The 18,215-nt window shown below is 35.1% G+C and overlaps 1 protein-coding gene across 1 annotated transcript; it reads left to right on the top strand.

The window, feature by feature from the left end:
- The first annotated feature begins 479 nt into the window (after nucleotides 1-479).
- Nucleotides 480-12,627, top strand: LOC146141003 (kanadaptin-like). The gene is made up of 15 exons (XM_083392775.1): nucleotides 480-1,166; nucleotides 2,042-2,255; nucleotides 2,667-2,731; nucleotides 3,137-3,273; nucleotides 3,874-4,014; nucleotides 4,836-5,033; nucleotides 5,435-5,607; nucleotides 6,584-6,653; nucleotides 7,025-7,214; nucleotides 8,061-8,127; nucleotides 8,514-8,727; nucleotides 9,924-10,169; nucleotides 11,696-11,775; nucleotides 12,034-12,121; nucleotides 12,484-12,627. Exons 1-15 carry the CDS (start codon nucleotides 511-513, stop codon nucleotides 12,531-12,533), a joined length of 2,589 nt encoding a protein of 862 aa, XP_083248901.1. The 5' UTR covers nucleotides 480-510; the 3' UTR covers nucleotides 12,534-12,627.
- Nucleotides 12,628-18,215: the final 5,588 nt, after the last annotated feature.

An 18,215-nucleotide genomic window follows, 5' to 3' on the forward strand; every position in this document is an offset into this window, starting at 1 on the left:
GTTTTTTGCTCACAATGATTAAGATCTTGGCATGAAGTGCAGTGAAATGTAGTCCCAGATTGGAAACTTTTGATTTTGCGCTTGGTGGGACAATTTTGCAGCTTGAAATTACGCGGCTGTAATAACATTTCCGCCCGAATTTCCGTGGCTGCAATAACTTTATTTGTAAAATTTACACAGCTAAAAATGAAGTATTAAAACTGGGAAACCAGGCCTTACTTCCAACCTGGATGTAGTCTAGTGATTTTACTATATATAGCAGTGGGGTTTTGACTTTATGGTGAATTCCGTCCACTACAGTAAATATCTATGCGGCTGGGTTAGAAAACTGGGTTAAAAATAATAAAAAATGCATTTGCTTCGACTTGTTCAGTTCTGGTGTACAAACAATTGCATCAAAAAAGTTGTGTAATCCTATTTCAGCTGTTGAAACATAAAAACAACTTTTGTTTCTACAGTACTTTGTAGGTGATCTGAAATGGAAAACACAGTGTGAAACACTAGCAAGCAATGGATAGGAGTGATGTTTCCGAGCTGAGTACTGCACCTGCAGCTCCTTGTTTCAAAGTCCCAATTGCAGCTTTGCCGAAAAAGCACGACAGGGCAGAAACCAAAAAAGAAGACGGTAACGAGGCTTCGGCTTCCACATTTAAAGACACATTCGCTAAACCGGCTGTGATAAAACCAGTGGCCAAAAAGCGTCCTCTTGTTTCGTTTCAAACTAAAACCACTGCTCTGCCGGCCGAAGTCTACAAACCCCATCGACCCACCGCAACCGAGTTTCTGCAACAGCACCTGAAGACTAAGGCGAAAAACAAGCTTTGGCAACAAAATAAGGAACAGGATGTCAAGACCCAGGCTCCTAAAACAGAGGCAAAATCAGAAGTTGCCTCTACGTCCGAAACTGCAAAAAAACTCCCTGAACAAAAGCCTAAAGTTGACAAACCACCAGAAAAAGAAAAAAAGCTACCAGCCCCGCCCCTGAAGCTGAACTACGAAAAGCCGCCATGGAGTTGCTCGGCTGAAACTTCGCCGGACCAGTACAGTTTGGAAGTGTTAAGGAGCGGGGCCATAATTGATACAGTCAACTTGAAAGACCATGAGTTTTTTCTTATTGGAAGACTGCCAGAATGCGATCTTACTATGGAACATCCGTCAATATCAAGGTAAAAAGCTTTCGCTTGAAATAATAGGTTTTATTAATAGGTGCGTAAAAAATGAAGTGTTTTTATTTGAAAATTACAGATTTGCAGGGTTTTATTTTCTTTTTCTTCACTCACATAAAAATGTCTAACTATGCCTGTGAACTAATTCATGAAAATTAAGTTTTAGTAGTTTGTTTGATGTTGTGTCAGCCAAGTGACTATTCAACAGAAAAGTTCTACTGTTAAATATTTTCTATAAACAAAGGCATCCACACAAGTTGCAATAGTTAAAAATTTAGAAATATAATGTATTTTGCTGAAAAAACAAATCAAATATTTACAACAGAAATGGCACAAAGTTCAGAATAACTTTTAAGCTGGGTTGCTATCTCGGACTTGGGACTCAAAGTCTGTATAATTGGCTGAAGCCGTTTTAAGACTGTAGTTTGATTTTGCAGGCACAAATTCAGAACTGTTAAGACCATATATTGTAAATTCTTAAAGAGGAATGGCGTAGGGTAAATTAATGTGTAACATTTTTTATCTGTGTTATCTTGGCAGGTAAGTTAAAAGATGCATTTGCTCATTTGATATGTTCTAGACAGTGAAATATATAGTAGAATATAATATTCGGGAAGAATCATTGAACCTGCTCTTTTCTGTCATTTTAGATGAATTAACGTTTCGTCTAATGTTTTGTATAAGGCCGTAGTGGTATTTGAAATACCCACAAAACCACAATTTAATGCTATTGAGTTGGAACAGGACAGGAGATTCTAAGTAGTCACTTAATTTGGCTGGAGTTGGACAAACATATTTTTTTTATGTTTAAGTTAGACTGTTTTTTTTTAATTGCCTTTTTTTTCTACTTTAAAATTGTTTTTTATTTGCTGCAGACATCATGCCATTCTGCAATTTGGCATGCCGGGAGAAAACGATAGCAACGTTGAGTTTCAGAAAGATGGTTCTCCAGGTTTTTACCTCTATGAGCTTGGTAGCACTCACGGTACGTTTCTGAACAAGGCCAAAGTACCACCGGGAAAATATTACCGGATCAAAGTCGGCCATATGATTAAATTTGGGAACAGCACAAGGACCTATATCATGCAGGTATTTAACAATGTTAACCTTAAAAAGATGGCACTAATTAGTGTATAAACATATTATTATTTTAAAGCTACACAATCCAAAATAAGTTTCAATTAAATATTTCTATTTTTTTATTAAAACCCTTTTTCAGGAAAATATATTATAGATAACTGTTTAACCTTAAAATTGTCATTGTGTTTGTAGTTGTCTGTTCAAAATGTTTGGAATAATTTAGTATTGTTTTGGAAAATTAATTTTGCACACTATTTTTTTTTAAGGCCCTGTTTGTTTCAAGTGTGGATAATTATTTGTTTTATTTAAGATTTGTCAAAGGACAACTTTTTATGCAACAACTCTTTGTACTTTAATCTAATACATTAAAAAAATCAAACAATCTTTTGACACATTTTTGCTCTAAATCGTCTTTTCAAGGGCCCCGATGAAGATCAAGAAAGCGAGACGGAGGAAACAGCAACCGAACTAAGAGACAAAGCTAGGTAAAAAATTGCCAAACACACAAAAAAATGCCGTTTTAGGTATAACTTTTGCCTGGTTGTTTAATATTTCCATATACAATCAAATTGAACATCTTAACATAGTTTAGTTTAAACTTTAACCAAATGAATAGTTAGAAAAATAAATAACTACTTACATTAACTACGGCCTGCGGCCATATACGGTATTTATATTTCGTTCGTTTAACAATAATCAAGTTAATAAGGTTCTACAAAAAATTTACACCAGGCCTGCAAATGTCAATGTTATCAGGCACTTTATAAAATAGTTTAACGGTCCCTGTGCTAGAATATGGTTACAGGCTTGGATTCAATTCAGACACAGGTCTAGTGCCAATTATTTGTGTTTTACAAATCTGCTAGCAACCTTAGCCTTCTTTTTTTCAGGGAGGAACGCAACAAGAAACAAAACCTGGCGAAAATGATGATGGGAGATGACAGTGACAGCGAAAGTGATATTGAGGATGAAGAAAAAACGGCAAGTAGAAAAAGCAACGCCGACACTGGAATAAGCTGGGGCATGTGTAAGTTAATTTTTACCGCTATGTTCAGATCCAGAGCAGTACAGAACTGTTACCAATTATATTATATATATACAAACTTCTTATCTATTCCCCGAGTAATATTTTAAACATATTGAAGTTTATGTAAAATACATATAATTTGTGATTGGTTGTTTACCTTGATTTCGTCTTGCGTTTTCTAAGAAATAAAGCTTAGCAGCATATGCGATGATTGTTAACACAACGCCATTGGTGAAAGTCTGATAACCACAGCCAGATTGAAAACTTTGGTTTTTGTGTGGGGAGACGATTTTGCAGCAAAATTGCGCGGCTGTAATAACATTTCTGCCCAAATTTGCCCGGATGTAATAATGTTATTTCTAAAATTTGCACAGCTGAAAATGGAGTACTATACTGAAAACCATTAGGGTGATGTGATGAAAGTTTTTCGCGTATGAGCGATTTTTTTGCGGCTGATCGCATTTTACATTGCATTTACATAAAATGCGCAGCTATGAGCGGGAGACTACATAGGGGATTTATCCTTACTTTCCAACCTGGAACCACGGTAGCATACCTCAAATTATCTTTATGAGGAATCCTAATGGGTACTTGTTTCAGTGGAGGAGGCAGTTAACGAAGAGAAGAGTGACGACGAGGAAAAAGAAAAATCTGCCGAGTCGGTAATTTTTCAAGAAAAGAAAGACCCCTTCTATGTTAAGGACCCAAACAAGGCTCTCAAAAACTTCTACGATAAGGAAGGTAAATATTGGTGTATGCACTTTATAAATTACATGACACCTGTTCAATAAAAGCAATCTGATTCTTGCTGTGTAAACAGAGACTTATTTTATATTAGCTTAGTTGTAACACTATATAGGGATCTGTTCATAAGTTTAATGGTGAAAATAACGGCCCAAATAGACGTTAAAAGCGACATGCTTTATTTTCAAACGTTTCTTGTTTTTTGATCACTGATGATGGCATTAGAAATTGCCGAGACGTTTGAAAATAAAGCATGTCGCTTTTAACGTCTATTTGGGCCGTTATTTTCACCATTAAGCTTAGTATGTGTTTTGACTTATTTTATATATTATTTCATATTATATTAACGTCTGTAAGTACAGTAGTACACGCCCTTTGTGTTAGACACCCATCATAGTTGGTCAGAATTACTTTTAAATGTCTAGAATAGTTCAGTTAAATGCACACACATGTTTATGACGGTTAGTTTATTTCAGCTTGATATGGTACTGTATATTCTTATTCCCTGTGTGCTGTAAAAATGCAACAGACAGCTTTCCTTTGGTCGGCTTGCTCTCACAGCGTGCCTAACTAAGTCGGTATAGTGACGTGCCCTTATGGCCGTAACCTGTGAATGTCAGTTAGTACCTCATGGTAGAGTTTTTATTTTTGCCTTGCTTGCACAGAAATATTTTCTAGATCTACTAACTTTCTCAAGAATCCTACCTGTCTGGCTCTTAATGCACTACTTTTCCTTATATTTTAAACACTGTTTTTTTTTAAACTGTTTATTTTAAATTCCATGTCCAAGGGTAACTATTATAATCCTTCATTTCTAGGCATCGAGATTGACTTTGAGTGCAACGAGCGGAGGCCTGGACAGTGGAATGTGCGGTTGGAGTTGCCGGTTGACACCCCGACCGGGCACCCCATATACGCCGAGGCGAGCGTAACTGGCAAGAGAAGGGATGCCATGAACAACTGCGCCCTGGAAGCCTGTAGGATTTTGGACAAGCACGGCATGTTCAAACAAGCGGGTCAGTGCGTTTGCCTGTAATAGCTAAATAAAAACCCAATGCATTAGTCACACTGCACTTTTCCCCGTTGTTCGTTAAATGCCCTATATAAAGATTGCGTCCAAAAACCGAAAACTTTTTTAAAATTTAGTCATGTTTTATGTTCGTATATGGGCTAGTCATCAGAGCCTTTTGTTTTACAAACATGTTATGTAAAAGGCTGTTTCCAACGAGATCATTTAATGTTGTTGTATACCTATGTAGGAATATCCTATATAAACTGATCTGAGTCTATATGAGATTTTAAATGGTAAAATCAATAGTTATATAGTATCTCACAAAATAAATAAATTACTACTACTCTGGTTCGATTGAGTCCTATTTGGCCCTCAACCTTACAGCTAACTACTTGTCATTTTCAGAACGTCACCAGCGCCAAGTCAAGCAGTGGGAAAAGGACGACTTTTACGACAGCGACGAGGATCAGTTCCTGGATCGCACAGGCGACCTCGAAGTAAAGCGCAAACAAAGGAAGATGCGAATCGGAGGCAAGAAAGCGCTACTGGACCAAAAGCCCGAGACCTACGAGACTCTGGTGAGTTAAATGTTAATAAAAACTTGAAAAAAAAAATAAAAAAAAAATAAAATCTAATAGAAACGACGCGATATATAGGGAAGGAGCTTTACAATCCAAATTTGGTCTGTTTTTGAGTGTTGATGATGTGTTTGTTTCCATAAGCGAGAGAAACTCTAAAGAGAAATAAAGAGAAACTCGAAACTCTAGTGAGCCGAACGTTTATAAAAAACGTTCGAAAAATTTTAAAAACTAATGTAAACGATCGGATATATAGGAAGGAACTTTACAGCCTAAATTTGGTCTGTTGTGAATTGTTGATGCTGTGTTTGTTTTATTGTGTTTCAACTCAGAAGCTGTACAATAATTTTAATAGGGCGTACTTTATTACTTATCTTATTCCAAATCTCCGAAACCGATGGGCGAAAATTTCGGCAAAAAGTACATTTCGTTTCACCAAACGACGTCATACCGAATTTATATTCTTCGTTAGTTTATTTGTTAAACAGATGAAAAATTCTAAAATTCAAAATATAAATACTATTGCCCAAACTGCATCGTCAGTTATGTTTGTCATTAAAATACACCCATTGACAACAAAGAAAAAATATTTTTTTTCTAAGTAAGCTACTAGCTTTTGAAGGTAGTAAAAGGCATGCTTCTGCAAACCATGGCTAGAATATATGTCAATCTGGTACCGGCTCTATTGTAATATTATTGGACATACCCAATTGATAGCAAAACTAATAAACAAAAAACAAAAACAATTTTATACAATATAAAATCAAAATCTTGCGAAACAAAACTAAAAGTAGCGATATTCCCAACGTAAATTTTTTTTTTTTATTCGTTGTTGACCCGACAAAGCCAGGTTGTGCGAGAGCTTGTTTATTTGCAGTGATTTTTTTACTGGTATCTAAAATGCTGTTTAACCTTTCTCAGTTTCTTTGCTTTCTTTGGTCTGGAAAAAGTAGAAAATTTGGAAATTGTTTTTCAGACGAAACAAATCGAGGATTTGGACAAGGAAGTCTCGCAAATTGAAAAGCAACTGGATAAGGACAAAGAAGGTTTAAAAAAGTCCGTTTTTGAGTCACAAATCTTTGTTTGAAACGCTAAAAAGGATTTTGCAAAGGCTATGCTTATTTAGCTTATTTATTTTGACTGCTTATTTACTTAGTACACGAACGTTGTCATACAATATGTAATAAACGGCAGCAAAATTATTTAAAACTAATGTACCCTTGCTTATGTACATATCAAACATTTTCCCCGATTGCAACAAACTTCTTAACTTAATAGGCCCACGATTTAAGTCAACTAGCAACTTTTAAAAGTACTTCAATTTTGACCTAAAATCAAACAAACAAGGCCCAAATTACCCAATTATTATGACATACAAATTTAAAACCCTAAATTGCTTTTGTTTTTCTACCAAAAGCTGTCCGCACCAAGCAAGGCGCGGGAGATCCCCTTGAGGAGTTCATGCGACAGGTCAAGTCGGGGAATACCCTCGATTCGCTGACCAGGACCAAGCTAAAGCACCGACTGATCGAGGCCAGGAAGGAATCGGCCAGGTTGGCCAAGTTGGCCGAGATTGCCCGGCCAGTGTCCCTTCCGCCCGTTAACACGTAAGTTTTCGGAATTTTTTTTTGAAATTTTTTTCAATTGTGCATTAATATTTTTTTCGGAGTTGACAACAACACGAGAGGTCCTGAGTTTTAGAATTTTCTCGAATTTTTTCCATGTTTTTTAATTTGTGCGTTGATATTTTATTCGGTGTAAATAACAACACTTTAGTTTTGTGATTTTTTTACAATTTTTTCCTTTTTTTTTAATTGTGCGTTGATATTTTTCGCTGTTAAAAACAACACGTTAGTTTTGTGATTTTTTTACAATGTTTTCCTTTTTTTAATTTGTGCGTTGATATTTTATTCGGTGTAAATAACAACACTTTAGTTTTGTGATTTTTTTTACAATTTTTTTCCTTTTTTTTATTGTGCGTTGATATTTTATTCGGTGTAAATAACAACACGTTAGTTTTAGAATTTTCTCGAAATTTATTTATTTTTTTTTTAATTGTGCGTCGATATTTTTTCCGCTGTTAAAAGTCCAATAATTTCAGTTTGGGCTGACGTTTGTCAATCTCTGTTATAGTTATTATTGTCATATTAGCGTTAGCAGACCAGGTGGCCATTTTTTTAACGTTCAATTTTAAACAAATTCCTGAAACCCCTCCGAATACTTTTTGATAAAATCGTATGTTTTAATTTGGCGGTATCTAACCTAAACACTAATTTAACCGTATTTATCATACTAAAGCAAGCATGTTTGATAAGCAATTAGAATTATTTAAATTAGAAAGACGGCAGTACACTGCAATACATTTCAAGTTGTTTTCTGAAACGTAAAAATGTCAATTGACATGATTACAAACAGTTTTTCTTACACATTTTTGTGATACATTTTTTTCACAGCTCTGTTGCCAAATCAATGGCGTTTATCGGAAAGATGAAAGGCAAGAAGCGTGGTATCATTATGCCGGTGAGTTTATTCAGGTTGAAAATACGTCATTTTTTCCAATTCGCAGCGTTTGTAGGGGAATTTTAACAAAGAGTTAAGATGTTATTTTGACCACTAGAAATGCAAATTACTACATTGCCCTAGTGTTTGGAACACAATACACGGGTTTTTTAGTAACTTCAATAGAAAAAATATATATATATATTTTTATTGATGTCCTAGTGTTGTTTGACTAATAATCTTTCGTAGAAACTATATAATTTTACCTGGTAATTCAATTCCGATAATTTCTTCTCAGGCATAAAAGTTCCAAAATCGCAAATTGCTAAGAACCGCATAAAGCTAATCGAAAAACTATACATGAATCATGAATATTGTTTAAAGTTTTCTACTTTATCACATTTTAGCCGAAGTTCGTCGAGCCTCAAATTCAAAAAGCCTCCCGACCCGCTGATGACGTAATCGAAGTGGAGGAAGAAGAGGAGGAGGAGAAATCTGCTCCCTCCTCTGCTCCTGGCCAATCACGGAAGAGTGAGGTCGACACGCCCCCGCCCACCGACCAGTCAAAATCGACGGTTACGGGCGTACAAACGACAGAAAACAAAATGTCGTCAACTTCCGGTAAGTTCGAGTGAATTGCTAGTTTACGTTGCTGCTTGAAAACGCGACTATAGTTTCTATTTTTTTGGCACCTCGTCTGTGTTTTGTCACTGATGTACTTTTTATACAAATGTATATATATTTTTAATAATTACCCCAGTAAATTTTAAATGATTTTCAATATTTCGTAGGCGGAATGATTCCTTTTTTACCCACGGGTTTTAGACTACGAGTAAAACATATTTGAATTTTTTTTAGCTTTTACAAGTGAAATGATTTTATACAATATAATTACTCATAAAGCAAAGGTTTTCAAATATTTGTTAAATGTGTGGTGAATTTACACAGACGTAAAATGTCGAAAAACAACGAAGAGCCAAGTACGAACTTGTCGAACTACTTGCGTACCATGTAAACCCAAACTTTTTTGGCTCGCGGCACACTAAATAAATCGTAACTATTTCGCGGCACACTTTTAACAGAACAACAATAAAGTAATTTTACAATCGCCCTTAACACACCACAAAACTACATGTAAATGTCTCAATATTATTAATTTGTAATGTAAAATTAGTATTTTAGTCTAAAATGCTTGTATGTATGCCTATTGGTAATACAAATACTCTATTTCCCAAAATTAAAATAAATCGCGGCAGGCACGCTAGTTTGCCGCGGCACACAGTTTGGGAATCACTGATGTAAACCGTAACTATCTGTCAGTGCTATAGGTTTTCCGCAAACCGATGTTTTTTTACCTACCTCAATTTCACGGACTGTTAATCACAGTAATGCTACCGTCATCGAACTAACTTGTTTTACCTAAACATGTTCACGATAAAAAATTATGATGATTTTATTTTAAAGTTCCGTATTTGCTAATTCTAAATAGGTAATCAGGTAGCACTATATAAAGACAAAATGTATTGAAATCTTGATAAGCTTTCGCACAACCGTAATCATCATGTCAAAGTAAAAAATAAAAAAAATTAAAAATTGTAATTTGTAATTTTTTAGTCTTACTGTAGTGTCAACTTACCCAATTTCCACCCAAAATAAATAAAAATCTGTAATTTTTGAATTTTTAAGTCTTTATAGTTCCACCTGTGACCTGAGCACCTGATTTTAAAACTGATTTTGAAATATCATCGAATTCAAAAACAATTCAAAACTGATTTTTGAAATATTCTCGAAAAATGACGAAATTTGTGCAAAATCAGAATCAACGAAGAAAGCGACCACCACATTCCAACCCGAAGTCGAAACCGACCAATCATCGTCCTCCGTTGCACGTGACCAAAACTCGCCGCTCACTGGCGCACCAGAGCTCGTTCGGGAAACCCCCGAAGCGGAAACCGTCTCGCAACCAGCAAGCCGAAAACCCCCCGCCCCCGAAAAAAGCCCCCCGCGAAGGTTCGGTCCCACCTTACCCCCTGAACTGCTGGCAAAGCTAAAGGGTGACGAAGGTTAGTAAACTTCAGGGTTGACGTCGACTATCTAAATCAGGGGTGTCCAACTCACACATGCTGGCGTGTCAATTTTTATCTTATAACTTCTTCCTTTACCAAAGTTTAGCAACTATTTTTTTTCTTATATTAAAAGCGCTTTTAGACAAAAAAATGAAAACAGTATAGTGTTATAATATCAGAAGTAATTGTTTGTTGTCGTAATTGCTGGGATTGTTTTGTGAATGAACAATGACAATTGGCTGTATAACAAATTTAGCTTTTTTGACAATTGGCTGTATTTTTGATGGGCTTGCGTGCCTCATGTTGGACACCCCTGATCTAAATACATATTAAGTATTAAAATCTGATTTTTATCAAACATTTCGTTCTCGGCATGCCACAAACACTTGCATCGTGTTGTTGCTTGCGTTTTTTCTTGCACTTTTTCCTTCGTGTTTTTCCATATATTGTACTACGAACGTTAGGTGTATTCCACCCCGACGAAGGCGGCTTGCAAGGTTGCCGATGTTGGTTAAGCATTACTATTACCAGAGGAGCTATTTTACTATTAATGCCTGGTAGCAACAGTCCATTTAAGTTTTATTGGAAATGCATGATTGGGACTAGGGATGTCCGATAATATCGAATCGGAACCGATACTCGACGTCAAGTGGTAATGTCGCCACTCTTTGACTACTAGGGTGATATCGTAGCCGAGTCGATACCAAATTTATATGTTTTTTTACCCTGATTTGTTTTTTTGCCCTGATTTGTTTTTATCCTGATTTTTACCCTGATTTGTTTTTTTACCCTGATCAATATGGCATTTTTTACTTAAAAAGTTGAATTTGTCAAAAAATTGTAGGATTAACTGATGGTATTCAAACTTAAACGCAAATTTTGGCCTAATAGCCATTAAAAAGTTGTGTTTAAACGTTTTAAATGAATTTATTTTTTGTTAGAGTAGGAGTGAGCTAAAGGTTCTAACGCTAGAGAATAACTTGGAAATAAACTATACCTTTTAGTCTGAACATTCTTTAAATTCAGTAAATTGCTTTAATATATACGTTTATATCAATCTATGTAAAACGAATCTTCCTTATTGTAAACCGTTTTCCAAGATTACTAAAACACACTTACTGTTAAAACACGTAAAATCATTAACTGCATACATTATTACGCGTTTATTATTGAAAACAACATTCTTAACCAAGGTAGCGCTTAATTCACATTATTTTTTGTGATCGAAAATCTAACCTATATTAGACATTGTTGACAAATACCTTGAAATGTATGGAGGTGGCTTACATAAAAAAGTCTATTTAAATGCCACGATATGTTAGTTGCTCGACCTAAATAATAGACATTGTTGATTTAAATACTTTACAAAAAAAAAAGAAGCGTCGTGTATGCTGTAACACGAAAGTCGTTACTCAGTGTTATACGCTAAATAAAAGCTTAGCTTTATTTTTCTAAATAATTGCCACGATATATGAGTTGCTACAGTTAAAAACCGTAAACACAATGTTATCTTTCTTCGTTAGACGGCGTGGAAGAAGCAAAGGACGGCGACGGAGAAGACGGAACTGAACGACAAGCTAAACGACGGAAACGGAACCGAAAGGTGAGATGTAAATTTAACAAATTGACAAAGTTTTCAAAACAAAAACATTACGTAAAAATTCTGGTTTTAAGCAGTTTACTATAAGGGAAAACTGTGATTGATTCGTTATAATGGGCACAAAACTCGAAAATAAAATTTAAATTTACAAAACAATATGTTTTTTAGATGGCTCTTTTTAGCGGTGTGCATATTGGATTTTTTTAACAATTTACCGGTTTTATTTCGTTTTTTTACCACATTTCTCTTAATAATTGTCAGAGAGAGAAGGGCGCGAAGGACCAGCAAGAAAAAGGCAAAGCAACGATCAGTAACGACCCGGATTATTGCGACTGGATGCCGCCGCAAGGTGACGCTAACGACAATTAGATAAAAAAATTAAGGGACTATTTTGCTAATATTGCAAATTCACATTTAACAAAAATAGCCACTTCTGCGGTAAAGTAAAAGGTAAAGGAAATCTTACCCAACAAATATGATTAGCTTTTGGTCTTACAAAATTTAGATTTTAGATGTTTTAGAATTTGTTTTTGTTAGGATCGATACACAACCGTTTTACGAAATTTCTGATATGTTTGATCCCGCTCGGTATTTTAAGTTTAAATAAATTTTGCACCCAATTTGCGTTTTCGAAATTTAGGATCCATAATTAGAAAACACACTGAGTGTCGCAACTCAATGAAACCAACCTATTCATCGTTTTTGTTCCAGGTCAAAGCGGAGATGGGACGACAAGTCTCAATGCCAAGTTCGGATATTGACTTCGCTCTCCAAACCAACTTCCGACCATTTCCAACTCTGCATTAAACTTGCAACGTAATTGCAAAATGCTGCTCTTGTGACTTGACAGCATTTGCGCTCTTAAAAAGTTGTCCACCACAGTCGATTCTGTTTTGAATTGCGCTTGCAAACCAATAAAGTTCGCCTATGAAAGCTGTGATATTTCTTTGTGATGTTCCATAATCCTGTAGAAGTTATAAAAAATGTAGTGCAAGAATTATGATAACGATAAAAACTCCTGTTAGTGTTAGCTACTGTAAGCTCAACACAAACGTCTTGGTAAGTTTATAAATTTTAATTTGGAGCTGCAGAATGTCACAGGTATTTACGGTGCTTTATGCTAAATATAGGCTCTTACAAATAAAGCGCATTTGTTCGAAAAATATTGCACTTCAACTACACAAATGACGTCAACACTTAACGGATGAACTTCATCACGAAAATTCAACAATGTTTTGGAAAACTTAGTTTGTATTTTACTTGGACATTTTAGAAAAAAACATTGTTGTGTGTGTATATACAAAAAAACTGTATTTGCGCAAATCTCCGAAGAACAAATTAAATTTTGGTCTACATCTCATTATATCCACTCTAGCATAGTAGTCCAAACCCAGTCGCCTGTATGCTAATTCAACAATGTTTTGGGAGGTGTTCTTTGAACTTACGCTTTAGTAGGCATTGATACAAATCGTATAGCCAGCCAAACAAAATTGCTAGGGTCAAATGCTTTGGGTTTGACGTTGAACGCGATAGTGTTTGTTTTCCTGCACCACCTTCAAGCATCTAAAAGCCAAAATATTTAGGGCTTTATATAACGTTTTGTTCATGTTAACCAAATCATTTCATCTTTGTACGTGTCTTCCAAGCTTAATACTGTATAAGTTCAGACTCACCTCGAAAATTAGTCTAATTTTCTTTTGTCTGAATAAGTTGCCCAATTTAGTGCATGTTTTGTCCTATGAGCAATATGTTTTTTTTTTGCTCATCGTATTCACGTTTTTTCGGTTCAGCCCTAAGGTGAAAGTGTAATAAAAAAATTCGCGAGATGGCATCACGAAGTTTCTTTACAACAGGTCGTCTAAAACAACTAGTATTAGAAAAATGTAGGTTATCATTCGATGTAGTTCACAAATATGCAACTGAAATCTTAATTGAAATACATTTAAGGATGATTTTTTTGGCATAAATTGTTTTAACGGCCGGAACGCTGATCCGAAACATTCTGGCGTACTTCCCATACTTGCTGGTCAGCCATTTAGCTGTTATAGACGATATATCAAGATCAAGAGTGTGCTAAAAATTCTCAAAGAAAAATTGGCAAATTTGAAGCAATTTTCGATAGATTCGATTCAATAGCTGTATACCTTTCGTCCTAAATATACCAAATTAATATAACGAATGTTATCTAACAGCTTAAAAAACGTTACCTATCTCAGAAACTAAACAAATTTTGCAAGTCTACTCTAAAATCTTCCAAGTAAAAGAATCCAAAACAAAATTAAATAATCTAAAAAAAGCCAATTATAAATTGTCAAAATAGACTAAAACTAAAACTACAACAAATCAAAGAATACAAAAATTGGAATAGAAGGAACACGGCAAATAAAGAAAGTAAGGTAAACTCAAAAAATCAATATTTTCAAATAAACTGGTTAAAAAATGAGGGTTATAGTAATGGGATAGAATAAAATATAGTGTGTTATAGACAGCAAAATACATAAGATATAGACAGCAAAAAGCTACGTAAATTCTGCTAAATGGTTGAACGTGAGACTAAATAAAGCAGAACGCCAGCAGCAAGTTTTCGGCAGGCTAATTATTATTAACCACCTGCTTCCATTGAATTGCCTTGGTATGCAGTTTGGCGGGAAAGACGAAAAACAAAACGAGTTGATTTGTTCAAGCATTCGTGAAAAGTGTTCTTCAGTTAAAGGTGTGCTAGAGAAATAAAGTAACATGAGGCAGCAGCAGCTCCAGTTAATTTAGCAAATTATTGTGCACTTGTAGTAAGTAAAGGATGTACAATTTATTAGAACTTGGCCCTGGTTTGTCTTAATGTATTGTACATTAAGAAAAAATTTGCTATTTACATAAGATAAAATTTGCTATTTACATTTTATTACCTAACCGCTTATGCCATTGTAGTTTACTTTTGTGGAAACTCGGTATTGCTAAAGTTGGTGTTATCCAGTTATGCAGTTTGTTTCGTCCAGTTTAGCATACAATAGTTGTTTTATTTTGATTATAGCCTGACAGCGTTTTACTGAGATTAACAGTTTTATATTGTTAAATTTAGTAATTGCTATTTAAGACGAAATTTAGAATTATTTGTTGTACGATATGCTTTAGTATTTTTCTTACTGTGTGTTTTAAAAACGTACCACATCCATATCACACCTGTGGAATATTTCGACAACCTACTTGAACGTGTATTATTTTATTGAAGATTGTCGCCGGACGGAATTGCTGCGAACATGGAAAAGATCAAATAGACCCAGCTTTGTCAAAGGTAAGTTAAAATACTTTTTGGCATAGTCATTATATTTACCGTTCAAAATCGGTAATTTTAAAAATAAAGGTACCAACCAATTAGAAAATTCCAGCTTTTGCTAACTGGTGTTCATGCAACTGCGTATTCAAACGTCTTGGTTGATATTATGTCGTTTTACTGAATTTATTTGGCATTTAATAAAAAAGATGTGCTGATGGTTTTAGTGCTTTAACTAGATTGCCTGGAACAATTGTGCGTCTTTAAATTGGTTAGATACGGGGTTTACCAGGCTTGCTACATTATATTAGTTACAGGTTAAAATATGCAGTAAATTTACTGTTTGTTCACCAGTATTTAAAATGTCTTTTAAAGCACTGGGAACTTCATTTGATCAAGTCACCACAGCGTCGATACAACGCCACTACAACGCCACTACAACGTCAAGGCATTTACCACAACTCAACAAGTGGATATAGAAGAATCCAGGTCAGTTTTTGTTAAAAGCAAATAAAATCTTGCCAAGTTGTTATATTTATCAAAGGGTACTCCGCATTGCGTGTTGCTAGTTAGTTCTGGCAAAGCTATTAAAATCAATGTTCAACCTTTGCGAACCAAGTGCGCTGTAGACCAAACTTCTAAGTAAAGTACATCTAAATAAGCGTTACTCATAAAGTTCAATCAACTTTTTCACTAAATACAGCAGAACATAAAAACATTGTCTTATTAGAGATATGTTATGCTTCACCGTTAATAAATTGTTTAATTGTTTTTGTTAGCGATGAATTTATTTCGACGTCATTCACTGCATCACGACGCCTTTTTGCCATCTCTGTGACGTTATCATGTGGATTTCTATGACGTCACCATGTGCTCCCTCGAAGCCCGCCGCATAATAATGGATAACCAAGTGACGTAACAAATGTATAATGGCTGTAGCGTGTCAACTTCGATTGTGGGATACCAACCAAAATAATGTCGTCTAATAATATTAAAACTTAAGTGTTCAATCGCTGCCTATACACTGATGGCGTTTTCAGTGACTCTTTGGCAACCCCTGCGTAACAAACTGAACGCTTTTATTTGCAGAATTTCGTCGCGATTACCGGCTTCGTAACTTCGCGTTTTATGTTTTTCAATTTTGTTTACGCAAACTGGTAAGGTTAAGGAAGAGTTTGGCGTAAAACGGAACGGGCGATATTTAAGCGTTAACCAGACGTTTTAGGCACTAACGCATTTCGTGTAAGTAGCGATAAAAGGCAAATATTTTCCCCAGGGTAGTTTTAAGTAAGCCACAATAATGTCCTATAACAAATTCCTGTTTGTGTTTAGTTAGGTAAAGGTATCCTGCAATTGAAGTTGAACAGGAGATAACTATGTCGTTACGCAAAAAATTAGAAGTCGGTAATAACATGGATCTGCAAAATTACGCTACAGCCATTCTTGTGTTTTTTTTATAGTTATTTAATTTCAGTTAAGGGGGGGTAGACACATTCCCTACTAAGGGGATTTGCGATCAATTCACAGGCCCGATATTAAAAAATAACGATTATTAGTTAATGGAGTTTAAAAGAGAAAGGATAATGAATATTAATTGCGCCTTTTACAGCAATTTTTTTTCAATTTAATTCTACTTACTAAACGACGACGCTGATCGAGTCTTTATAAATAGCCTTCTATTTTTTGTTACGCGTATTTTTTAGCAAAATTAGGTTTTAGCGCGAGTGTAGGAATAAATTTGCGTTCATAGTAAGCAAATAGGGAAGAAGCCAACGAAATCAGCAAGTCAAGTCAAGTTAGTATTTCAAGTGAAGATTTTTGAAAAAGCGCAAGACACAAGACACAAGAAAGTGGATATAATCAACGCAGTTGAGGGTGAGTCTTCCTGCTTTGTTTTAAACTGTTGTTTCACAAAATTTCACAATATTTATTCTGCTGATACAGAATTATCTGACGGCCGACTACAGTTACCTGTCATATCGCCGTACATTGAAGCCAAGACTGGTAAATTTATATAATTGCTGTAGTAATAGTTTAGCGTATGCTTTTATTATAATAAGTGGGAAAATAAGGAGTCACAATAGCCCCGAAGGGACATAAACTGTGTCTGCCCACAAAATTTAATAAGGGTCTATAAAAAGAATTTTTTTCTTTGTTGTTGATGTAGGATTGTAAATTTATTTAGGAACATCTCCAAAAGAATGGTCGCAGCCATCAGCATCGCAACGGACCATGGTGTAAATTCGCGAAAGGGTAACTATCAACGGAATGTTTTCCATTTTTATTTACTGTAGCTTTTTGTGTGAAGATCCAGTCGACTTTCACTCCGGATGGATGGATGGATGGATGGATGGATGGATGGATGGATGGATGGATGGACGGACAACACAAAACAACGAAGATCACATTTTTGGATCAAAACTCAAGGTAATTATTCTATTTTTTAAGCAATACAATTAGTGTTTCCGCACCAATTGGCAGGTAAGTATTTTTTGGTCGAAAAGAGTTGCTGGCTTGTGACAAGTTGTATTGTGTTGTGTTGTTGAAAGCTTGGATGTCTTATAGGGATTGTAAGGTCAGCAGCAGTTGCCAGTTATCGGAAGACTTCAGCTACAGAATTGAAAACCCTTGTTTTTACAGAATTTAAAGCAACTCTTTACGCATATATGCTATATGTAAATTGTAGGTGTGCTGCCTACTTAACAATTGTTTTTTTACAGGTTTAACTTTGCACTTTTACAGGTTTTTAGGACTAGGTGCAACTGAAGCACATGTTTATAAAGTAGGGTTGTTTAATATAATGCTGTTAAATCCCCAAATCAAAATGGAACTGCAAAGCCTGTATCTAATGAAAGGTAAGTGTACTTTTTAAAAGTTTGATTTTACTAATTTTCTTTATGTTTTGCAGACCAATGCACTCCAAACTGCTTCTAATGAGAGGACCAAATCGGCAGAATCTCAACTTTGCTAACATGAAACGAAATAAACAAAATATACCTGCAATGTCGTGTGTTATCTGTGTGCAATTGTGTATTCTCGTATTTTTTTAATATTCAATTCTGTTTTACTAACAAAACGAAAAACATGTCCAAATTACTTTTATATTTTTAGTTTATTTTCTAATCAAATCAAACTATTATGATAAAAAGATTGACGCTGCTGAGCTGCTTTCATT

Source organism: Ascidiella aspersa, chromosome 6 (assembly GCF_963924565.1).
Source record: "Ascidiella aspersa chromosome 6, kaAscAspe10.2, whole genome shotgun sequence".
Lineage (NCBI taxonomy): Eukaryota > Metazoa > Chordata > Ascidiacea > Phlebobranchia > Ascidiidae > Ascidiella > Ascidiella aspersa.